Source organism: Rhipicephalus sanguineus, chromosome 6 (genome assembly GCF_013339695.2).
Source record: "Rhipicephalus sanguineus isolate Rsan-2018 chromosome 6, BIME_Rsan_1.4, whole genome shotgun sequence".
Lineage (NCBI taxonomy): Eukaryota > Metazoa > Arthropoda > Arachnida > Ixodida > Ixodidae > Rhipicephalus > Rhipicephalus sanguineus.
Window position 1 is genome coordinate 174,764,562 of NC_051181.1, and position 11,263 is coordinate 174,775,824.

Genomic DNA, 11,263 nt, shown 5'->3' on the forward strand with positions numbered 1-11,263 from the left:
TCCCGCTAGGAGCCTCTTTTGCTCTGGGAATGGCGCGCAGGGCGGTTGTGCTTTTGAAACCGCTCCACTGATCGAGCTGGGAGACTGTTCACCTTCGCTCGACCGCGCCGCTAACGCACCAACGGCTTCCTGTGAAGCAGGTGCGACTCAGACGCTGCTGCAAAACGCCGTCGAGATGATCCAAGCGCTCTCGGGAGCTGTCCAAACGCTTTCGGCCGTTCCGAAACGCACCCACCCCGCTGTTATATTGCCTGTGCCAACATACAGCGGATACGGGGATTTGCTCAGCGCCCGAGACTACCTTGACTCTCTGTCACGTTATCAGAGAGCAATGGGCTTGGACGATCAGGAGGTGCTCGGGCGCGTTGTCCCGGCTGCACTGACTGATACGGCGGCGAGGTGGTATCGGCTTGCCGGCTACCGAGCAGCAACCCTCGAGGAGTTCCGCGCGGCCTTGCTGCGCGAATTCCTACCCGCTGACTACGAGAGTAGGATGCGGCGAGAGCTCGAGCTCCGTACACAAGCTCCTGATGAGTCGCTTCAGGAATACGTACGCGCGATGGACGACCTTTTCTCTATCGCTGAGCCCCGAGCCTCGAACGAGGAACGCGTCGAACGGGTGATTCGGCAGGCACATCCGACCTTTTCGGCGTACCTGCGCGGCGGTCGCTTCCGCGATTTGGAGGAGCTGGCCGCCGAGGCAAAGCGCATTCAAGGCGACCTTCTCGCCGCGCGCGCCTATCGCCCGCCGCCGCCAGCCAGCGATGCCCTTGAGCCGCGCTGCGCCTGGCGAGGGGCTGTGCCCCAACAAAAGTCACAGGGCGCTGCCTTTGCGGCTGCCAGTGGCTGTGCATGGGAGTTGAGCGCTCGCGCTCTTGACCCCTACACGCACGAAAGGCGGGCAGCCTGTGCTGCACCACCCGAAACCCACGCGAAGGGACGCCATCCGACCCAACGCAATGTGGGTGACGCTCGTCGTGACGTATCCTTTGATAACGTGGCGAGCCGATCACAGCAGCTCGAGGCTGCTCCGTCTCGTGAAAGAGATCGAGATGGAGTGCGCTGTTTTCGCTGCCGTGAAAGAGGGCACGTAGCAAGGGAATGCACCGGATCTAGGCCTCCTGTGAGGCAGGGAAACGGAACTGCGGGTCGTTCGTGAAAGCACGGGCGGCCGAACCTTTGCTTCTACCCTCTGCGTACAGGGCAAGCTGTCTTGCTGGTGCGCACGCGCCGTTCATTCCGGTCATTATTGCCGGCCGTGAATTTTCGGCGTTGCTGGACACGGGCGCTAGCGCTTCGCTGTTTGGCGAACAGGTATTGTCCCACTTGCAGAAGCATTCGGTGCGCTTGCGGGACTGCCGAACGACATTCACTCTTGCAACAGGCGTGGCCCATTCGGCTGGCGCCGCAAGGTTGACTGTCAGATGGGGAGATCGAATGAGACGCGCGCGTTTTGTTCATCTCCCAGGGCTCAATGTTCCTGTGATTCTCGGTCGGGACTTTCTTTTGAAGACCGGGATCGTTGTGGACATTGCGAATGGCGGCTATCGTGATGGGCCCTTTTCCCAACTCAAGCCGTTCATCAGCCCGCCGGCGCTTACTGTTGCCTGTGCCGCAGAAGCGTCGGAAACGTGCCACGCGGAGAGTTCGGGGTCATACCCCTGCTCAACGCAGTCCTCCTCTCACAGTCCCCTTTGGGAACGGGAGGGACGGCACGAACCGTGTCGCGCGCAAACTTCGGGGTCATACTCCGGCAGTACGCGCTCGTCGGCTCGAAACCACCTTTTGGATCGACCGACACGAAACGAGGAGGCACCACATCCTTTGATCGCCTGTGCGACTCATTTGGATGATACACAGAAGGCTCGTCTGTCGGCACTTTTACGCCAATACGATGAGCTCTTCACCGATCAACCGGGCTGTACCGATTTTGTTAGCCACGTGATCGAAACTGGCGACGCGCTTCCTTTGAAGTGTAACCCCAGGCCCGTCAGTCTCGCCAAAAGGCAGATTATCGACGGCTTGCTAGACGACATGCTTTCGGCAGGCATTATTCGCCGTTCGTCTAGCTCCTGGGCGTCTCCAATTGTGTTGGTGCCTAAGAAAGACGGAAGTCATCGCCTGTGCGTCGACTATCGCCGTCTAAACGGAGTGACTCGTAAGGATGCCTATCCGCTCCCTACGATAAACTCCATCGTAGGAAACCTGGGCGAGGCACGGTACTTTACCACGCTTGACGCCTCGAAAGGTTACCTACAGGTCCGGATGGGTAAGCGTGACCAGTGCAAAACTGCTTTCACGTCCCACAGAGGGTTGTTCGAGTTTACTCGGATGCCCTTTGGTCTTTGCAATGCTCCTGCGACGTTTCAAAGACTCATGGACCGCGTCCTCGGGGAAGCAAAGTGGTCTTACTGCTTGTGCTACCTCGATGACATCGTGATTTATTCACGAACCTTCGAAGAGCACTTGGCCCATGTTGCCGATGTGCTCGAGAGGGTGCGGGCTGCCGGGATGACGTTAAATCCTGCAAAAGCCCAATTAGCGCAGACCCGTATTCAGTTACTCGGGTTTACGCTGGGCGAAGGCTCCATTGAGCCGGATCGGGAGAAACTTCGAGCAATCCTCGATTTCCCCGTGCCCAAGGACGTACGTGGCCTTCGCCGCTTTGTGGGAATGGTTAACTTTTATCGTTCCTTCATACCGTCCTGTGCCCGACTGCAGGCGCCCTTGACCAAGCTCTTGGGTAAGTCTGCTGTTTGGCAATGGGGACCTGAGCAGCAAGAGGCGTTTTGCCGACTGTCTAGCGCCATTGCGGAGACAGCGCAGCTCAGACTCCCCGACCTGACCAGACCGTTCGTTGTACAGACTGATGCGAGCGATCTGGGATTAGGAGCCGTTCTCCTACAGGAATACGATGGCGTGTTGCAGCCGTTGGCCTTTGCCAGCCGCTCCTTGGTACCCGCGGAGAAAAATTATTCCGTTACCGAAAAGGAGTGCCTCGCCATCGTGTTTGCACTGCGGAAATTTGACGTCTACCTTGATGGGACGAAATTCGTGGTGCAAACGGATCACAGTGCGCTCAGCTGGCTGATGCGGCTCCGTGAGCCTGCGGGCAGGCTGGCGCGCTGGGCTCTCCTGATACAGCACTATAATTTTGCAGTGCAGTATCGAAAGGGGAGCACCAACGTGGTAGCTGACGCGCTATCTCGTGCCCCATTGTCTGCCGAGAACCTTGATTCCGGTGCGACAGCCGATAGCGGTGCCTTTGCACAAGCAAGCGGTGGGGGCGAAACAGCGGCTTCGCCGCCGTTCGGCGAAAGGGGCGAGTCCGCCGCATTCGGACGAACCCTGGCTGCTATCCAGGCCAACAGCGCTCCGCGGAGCCGGCCAGCGGGTGAGCTCTCCAAAGGCCACGATGCCGAGAGCGAACCCGTGACGCCGACGCAAGCGGCGGTTGCTGCGGTCCTGAGTGGGCGCGATACCAGGTTCCCCTTTGGGAGAATGGGAATCGCTTTCAGCAGACAAGAGCTACTGAAGGCTCAGCAAAGTGATCCGTTTTGTCGCGAAATTTGCGACGGTCTCAGGGAGACGGAGCGCCGTTACGCTGCTTGCCCTGCAGCGGGCGCGCATAGGGGGCTGGAACCAGCGTGTGTCGCTGAGTCCCCGGCGGATTCATATTTGCTGGACCATGACGGGCTCCTGCTGAAATATATAGCCACCGACGACGAGTCTATCGATCCGTTTAAGGTGGTTATGCCCAAAAGTCTGAGAGTCGCCCTGTTGCGATCCTCTCACGACGAACCCATGGCCGGTCACCTGAGTGGCTCCAAAGTTTTCGCAAAACTGAGCAAGACGGTGACCTGGCCCGGCATGAAGCGTGACGTTTATCGCTATTGCCGTTCCTGCCACGTCTGTCAAACGGTGAAGTCTAGGGGTGGCAAGCCACCTGGTCTGATGAAACCGATTGTCAGTGAGCGTCCGTGGCAAGTGGCCACCTGCGATCTAATGGGACCTTTTCCCAGAAGTAAGCAGGGGTTCATTCACCTCATGGTAGTCGTGGATCACTTTTCGAAGTGGGTGGAATTGTTCCCTCTTCGGAAGGTGACAGCGAGGGCGGTGCTCGAGAAGCTGCAGGAAGTGTTTTGCCGGTTCGGCTTTCCGGAAAGGCTCATCACTGACAACGCTTCGTATTTCACCGCTCGAGTGTTTGGTGTCACGTGCCGTTCCCTTGGAATTGATCACTGCACCACTTCACCCTACCATCCCCAGTCCAATTTGACGGAGCGCGTCAATCGTACGCTCAAGCCAATGTTGGCGGCCTTTGCCGAAAGTCAAAAGGGACTGGGCAGACCATTTGAGCGAGCTCGCGTTCGCCATTCGAACATCCGAGAGTCGCTCGACTGGTTTCTCGCCCGCCTTCTTAAATTTTGGAAGGGAGTTGGCAAATCCGGTGACCAGTGTCATTCAATGCCAGCTCGGGGACGAGGAGAAGCAGACAGATTGTTCTGCTTACGCGTCACAGCTTCGGGACCGGCTTTGTCGAGCTTTCTGTAAAGCAAGGCAAAGTCTGGCGTCGTCTAGGGCTCAGCAGAAGGCCCAATATGACCGCAAGCATCGCGACCTAGCATTTGAGGTGGGCGATCTTGTCCTGAAGCGCAACCACGCCCTTAGCGACGCGAGTAAGGGGTTCTCAGCCTCGCTCGCTCCTAAGTGGCTTGGTCCGTACCGAGTGGAGAAAGCTTGGACTCCACTCGCGTACTTGCTGAAAGATCCCATTTCGGGAAAACTCAGCCGTGCCCATATCGCAGACCTGAAATCCTTTGCATCACGGTCTGACGAGCTTGCGCCAGCGCCCTGTGGTACTTCGCGCAAGCAACGGGGCACACCCGGTGCGGCGGACCGCATTCGGACCCCGCATCGGTATAATCTGAGGAAGCGGTCACCTTTGTGATTTCGCGCCGGACGGCGGACTCTGTTTTCCGCAACCGAAGGCCCTCAGTTACTTTCCAGCCTCAGTATGCTAGCCTCTTTACGGCTAGTGCTCGTAAAGAAGTCGGCCCGCCCAGTTGCTGCTAGTGTTTTTTTTCTGTTTTATTTGAATACTCATGTGTATTTAATATGTTTTCGGTTGTGTTTGCCGCATATTGACTGTCATTTTGTTCTCTTTACTTTCTTTTCCGTTCTTTATTTATTGTGCCTGCGGAAGCATTCGTGAATTGTGGTGCTTATGCGGGGGGAAAGGAACGAAGGACGCTTTGCGCCTTCCCACGCGAGCGCGCGCGGTTGGCGACATGACACCGTGAAAAGTGAGGCGCAGTGGCCTTGGACGGCGAACTCGGGCTGCGCTTGGTGAAAGCGCTGCTATGTGCGGTGACGTGTGTGTTTGCGTGCGTACGTGCGCGGTGCATTGGTGCGGGCCTGGAAAGAGTGCGCGTGGTGAATTCACCTCATCTACGTGGACACTCGGGTCAATGACCCGCTGACGCCGGACAGACCAGCGGTGCCCCTGCTCTCGGCCGTCGTCGAGAAGCCTGGCTGCCCTCTCCATCATGGCTCCTGCGCTAAGCCAGCTGACATAGCAGGTATGCCTGCGCTTTGCCGACTCCAGGATGCCTCGCAGCCAGTTCGGGTCGGCCTTATTGATTCCAAAAAAAAGGGCCGGCTGTCCCAGCGAGGTCTCCCGTTATTCCAGCCGAAAAATTCGGGACCTTCGCACCACCAGCTAAGCGGCGTTCGTCGGACTCTCAGGCCAATCGCCAACAAGAGCGACGAGCCATCGGTGAGCCCGTTCAGGACTTCAAAAAGCCTCCTGTCTCCTCCTCCCCTCCGCGCTGTGGACGCTCTTTCGCGCAAGCATCACAAACACTTTTCTTAATTTCCTTAATTACCTCCCTTCCGCAGCGCCATTTCATTGTATTGTGTGTTCTCAAGCGTATTGATTTTGTATTATTGATTTTTCTCGCATTATAATGTATTCTTTTTTTAGCAGCAGCTCCAGGGCTGGACCGAGGCTAGTGGTTGCTCATAGCAGTGTTATTTTAACTGCATGGGTGACCGCCGGCTGCCTTGGCAGACCGGTAAAGGGCAAATTTAGGAGAGGGGGATGTGGGGATTGAGGCTTGCCCGTCGCCATTGCGCTGGTTTTCGCCTATTTCTGCCATCCCCACGTCCGATCATGCCGTTCCTCTCCTCCGCCGTCTTACGGCGCTGGGCGAGCGGGGAGTGACGTTAACCTCCTCTCTCCCGGCGCCGGACCTCGACGGGGGGCGCTGCGCTCGAGTTTCGTGTCCCGCGAGACGTTTCGCGCAGCGAGGGAGAGACCCTCTCTGGACCTCGTAGGGTAAGCACGCATTTCCTCTCCCGTCCGTCGGCTCCTTTTTTGGGCTCGCTCGGACGGAACTCGCTAACGGTGCCTTGCGCCAGCGGCGAGCGCTTACCTTACGTTGTCCTTTTCCGAACGCTAGGCTGAAGAGCGGTGCGGTGCATTCGCGCGTGGTCGTACTACGCCGAAACCGTACTTATCGAAGCCAACGCGAGCGGAGTTTGCCCTCACTCGAGCGATCGGGCCCTGTGGTCACAGATCGTAAGAGTACGCAGCATAGTCGCGAGAGACCCGTTTTCTCTCAGCGGCGTGTCGCCGTGAGCCCGTTGCCCGCGGAGACGTGCCAGCGGCACCATTTGTGTTGTATTTTCGCCCGTGGCGTGGTGAAGCCTGTTTGCTTCTCCCGCCGCCTTTGGGAGCGGGCGTTGTACGGCGTTTTGTGGTGTTGCCGCAGGCAATAAACTGTTGCGGATCTCGAGAGCAGTACTGTGTACTTGCCGCGTTGCGCTCGGCGCCTTTGCGCTCGAACGTACGTGTGCAGTGGCGCGCTAGTTCACGCGAGGCGACGGCAAACGCGGCCCTGTGGCTCGCTAAGTCCGAACCCACGCTAGTGGCCGTACTCCTGTGAAGTACGTGCACACTACAGACTTCAATAAATGGGTGCGCGGGCACAGAAAGAAATAAAGAAAAAGCTTACTTAGTTAGCCGACCTGAGAATCTAAGCCAGGCATACTGCGTGAAAAGTCAAATATTCTACAACTGAGCCGCGTCACTGTCTGAAACGGTTTCGGAAAGAAAAACGCTATAGAGGCGTCATGTAGGACAACGAGGCGCATCAACAAATGTAATATTCCGTGGCAGAAGCACACCAGACGCTCTACCCTGTGAACTGCGCCACGAGGTTTAGTGCCTCCCATAAAGGGGCACAGCCGTAATTCATAACAATCATCACCCACAGCATGAGCAAAATGTGCAACTACATAGGCGCGCGTGTTGCCTTGAAAATGCGTACTCTGTACTTCGCTACTTCACAAAATGCTAGCGTAATAGGCACATTTCAAGTGCGGTATGCAGGTTAGGAGAGTTTGCAACGGTGTCACAAACGTCTCTACACAATTTATTTCGATATAGTGAAACTAGATATTCATTTGAAGAACCCCCGAGATTGAAAGGGGACACTGTCCACAACATCCTTAAAAATGGATTGCGTTGCTCCAGGCAGGCTTAAAGTGCTTCGGGAAGAAATGCGTACTTTGACTTACAGGGCGTGGTCCCCCCGCAGCCATGTATTTATAGACCTCTGTAGACTGTACGCGCTGTGCTCTCACCGCTCACTTCGCGTTGAAGTGACAGAAAGCACGAAAACGCTTCGCTCACTGGAGCGGCCGTATTCCCTTACGCCAGTGTTTGTGCCCCTGACACAGGGGCAAAAGTACTTTGCAATAAGCACTTCTTGTTGCTCTGAAGGATACTTTGCAGGAAGGAGTTGAGCCGAGGACACACAGCACCGCATAACATTCTTTAGGGGGTTCGTGGCCTCCTCGATCAGCTTTAGTTTCTCATATTAAACGCCAAAAAAAAAAAATAAAAAAACTGGGGAGGGGCGAAACATGTAGGGAAGGGTGTTTCAGCTCCACTAACGTGAAACCTGTGGAGGGGCGAAGCATGCAGCGTGCGCCAGTGTTTTCCGGAGCAAAATTGCTGCTAACGGGCAATGAGAGACAGAAGAAGAAGAAAAAGAAGAAGAAAAAGAAGAAGGGCCTGACCGAGGTAATTGGCCACATTTTTTTTGAGAGAGAGAAAAAAAAGACATTATTAAGAAATCAGTCAATGCACGCCAGCAGAAAGTCTACCTCTCTCGTCGCCCCTAGACGTCCGCCGGAATGCCTTGAGACACGGCAGCAGCAAGGGCTTGACTGATGATGTGCTGCTGGACATTGGGGTCTGGGCTGCGGAGAAGGGTCTCCCAAGATTCTAGAGTGTGCGAGCCATCATAGTGGGCCGGACATGTCCACACCATGTGGACCGAATTTGCTGCATCATCACAAAATTTACACTGTGACCTGAATACTTCTGGGCGCCACATGCTGTAGAGTACGGGGTTTGGAAAAACCTCCGTCTGTAATTTTCGCCACATAACCTCCTCTTTCTTATTGAGTGATCTGTCCGCTCCCAGGTATATTTGCCGATTTATTCAACGATTTAGTCTGCAGTGTGCTGTGATTTCGTGGTGTGCGCGCATACCCTCTCTTCTTTTTGCAATTTCGGTGACTTGGGAGGTTCCGGGGATCGACCGGTAAGTGAGACCTCGGGCGACCGAGTGAGCCTCCTCGTTCCCTCTAAGTCCCTGTGAGAGAGATTTCTTTGATGAGGCACTAGTAGTGCCAAGTTTTAATCGGGCATGTAAGGAAGGGTGTTTAACACCATCGGAAAACTGCGTCGGAATGCAGCTTACCTTAAGGCGCTTCTCCTTCTTCTGTCTCTCATTGACCGTTAGCAGCGATTTTGCCCTAAGATTGTCTTCGTTGTCACCGCAACACGCTACAAAGTATGTTTTACAGGAGAAAACTTGGCATTTGAAACCAATTTTGAGACGGAATTTAACAAATTTCTGTTAATTAATGCAACTAAATCCTGATACGTCATCGGCTATTTGTTGGGCTGTCGCCTTCTTCACTCTTAGTGGACCGGTGGCGAGTAGTGGGATTTACCCAATTTTTGTGGCGCATACTCATTTATGATGGACCGTGACGACGACATGACACGCCGACAAGCCGAGACCTTAAGGTGCTTCGCCCCTAAAAAATGATGAAGTTTGCATTAAGCCGCGCAAGGCTTGAAACAGCGAAACTGGACGATACTCATGGCTTCTAGGTTGTTGCTGCTGATCTGGTGGCTTCTAGGATGTTGCTAGGCTTTAGCTGGGTTAGTTACGGCACTGTTGTCCAAACTCCAGAACCGAGCGTTCGCACCTCTCATATATCTACGAGCACGTCGTCGTTGGCTTAGGGCTTCCATTGCTTCGGGCTCTTCTCGCAGCCGCCGTAGTCTTTCCCGTTCCCTAGTATGGCAGCTTCGTACCAGTCTTGCCAAGCCTGAAGGAAGAGCGCAGCTGGGTGGACTTCTTTGTTTCTCATTATTTTTTCTGTCTTTCTTCTCGTTCTGTCTCTTTGTTCCTTGCATAGAGTTTCCTACAATACTTACTAGAGGGAACTCTGGCGCTAGTGTCTATGGGAGCTGCAATGCATCGCGCTTTAGCCAGCATGGGAATCATGGGTAGTACACGGATTTGTCTAAACTTCGTTCTTTCGGCTCCGTTTGGCTCCGCGTCGCTTGCATCCGCTTTGTCGCAAAACGAAGTTCAGCAAAAATCAGCAGTTTCACTTCACCACTTTAACTTCTTTAGGCTCACCGATTCAAATCTGGTCACGAAGTTCACAACGATCCATTCTTTTATCCGAAAGAAAACCAAAACATAGCAATAAACAAAGCCACAAGTGCGTTCGAAGCCCACAAGCACGAAGACTGGGCAAATCCGTGTACTACCCATCATTCCCATGGTGGCTGAACGATCGCAGCGCCAGAGTTCCCTCTAGGTCATTTTAGGAAACTCTATGGTTTCTTGTACCTCTATTTTGCATCTGTTTCTTTCTATTTCGTCCTATTTCTCGTTCTTCCTATCTTTATTTCTATTTCTTCCTTTTTTTTCTCTGTGACTTTTTTTTCTCTCTCTCTTTCTATTTCCTTCTGTCTTGATCTTTTTTATTTTCTTCTATCCCTTCCTTTCTCTGCTTCTTTCTCTCTCTTTCTATCTTGTTATTTCTTTATTCCCATTATTTCTCTCTATTTTTCTCTCCCTCTTTCTTTCTATAGCTTTCTCTCTATCTCTCTGCGAACCATTGGTGGGTAGCAGGGGCGTAGGCAGAAATGTTTTTCGGGGGAGGGGGCACCTTTTTGATCTGAAGAGGGAGCCGGGCAGGCCGATGTGGTCCAGTGTCATTTTGGGCTCTGTATACCATGGCAAAAAAATTACGTAGAGAGGACACGGGCCCGGTGTGCCACCCCCTGGCTACGCCACTGCTGAACAGTGGGATTTGCCCAATTTATGTGGCACATACCCGTTCTTGATGATGATAGTTTTCTGACAGGCCGCACAAATAACCGCCAGCTTAAACAGCTTCCCTGTTAAAACCAGAAGAAAAGTTTGGTTGATGTGGGAGTCGAACCCATGACCTCTCCGTCCGCCACGGTAGGTTTCGGGTGGTCTACCCAATGCGCCACCGACACACAGGCACGAGGCTTCACAAACGCGCCTTATGTCTCAAACCTACTCCCTCTCGCAGTGATCTTGGTTGGCTGGGGCGTTTTCACCGTCTGGGACTGGTGAACTCGAGTGCTGCGTCATGACACTAACGAGCGCCTACACGGGAAGCCCTTCGGTAGTTTCAGCACAACGGATGATTTTTGTGCATTATTGCAGGAGACTCTACGGTCGGTGCCATGCGCCGCACGGGGTGGTACGGCTCGGTGACGGCGCAGTACTTGCTTTGCCTTTCGCGTCGTGGTAGCGTGTGATGCCTCGTCGCCAGTGCAGTGTAGCTTCCACGTGCACTATCTGTGTTACTCCGTCGCCTACTGATCGGATCCTAAAGGAGTTAGGTGCTAGCCTTACCCCTGTCACAAGGGAAGCCGCGAACTCCGTTTAAGTCTCTTGTCATTACGCCGAGAGAGTTAAACGGAGCGTTTCACAAAGGGAGTTTGGCGCTCTCCATTGGCGGCGGAATGGAACACTCTCGTCTTCAGTAATCTCTAGCTACGAAAAAAAAAACTAAAAACACAGCACAGCCGCAGACCACACAATAATGAGTTTTATTAAACGTTCTTTCACTGCATACTCCATTGATAACGTGCGTTTAACGAAAAAAAAAAAGAACGCGATAA

The 11,263-nt window shown here is 54.0% G+C and overlaps 1 protein-coding gene across 1 annotated transcript; it reads left to right on the top strand.

Moving 5' to 3' along the window:
- Positions 1-250: 250 nt before the first annotated feature.
- On the top strand, positions 251-10,897 carry LOC119397727 (uncharacterized; the record flags this gene model as incomplete). The annotated part of the gene is made up of 3 exons (XM_037665141.1): positions 251-848; positions 3,251-3,394; positions 10,803-10,897. Coding segments are annotated over 3 exons (837 nt in total), but the record flags the coding sequence as incomplete, so codon positions are not given.
- Between the last annotated feature and the right edge of the window lie 366 nt (positions 10,898-11,263).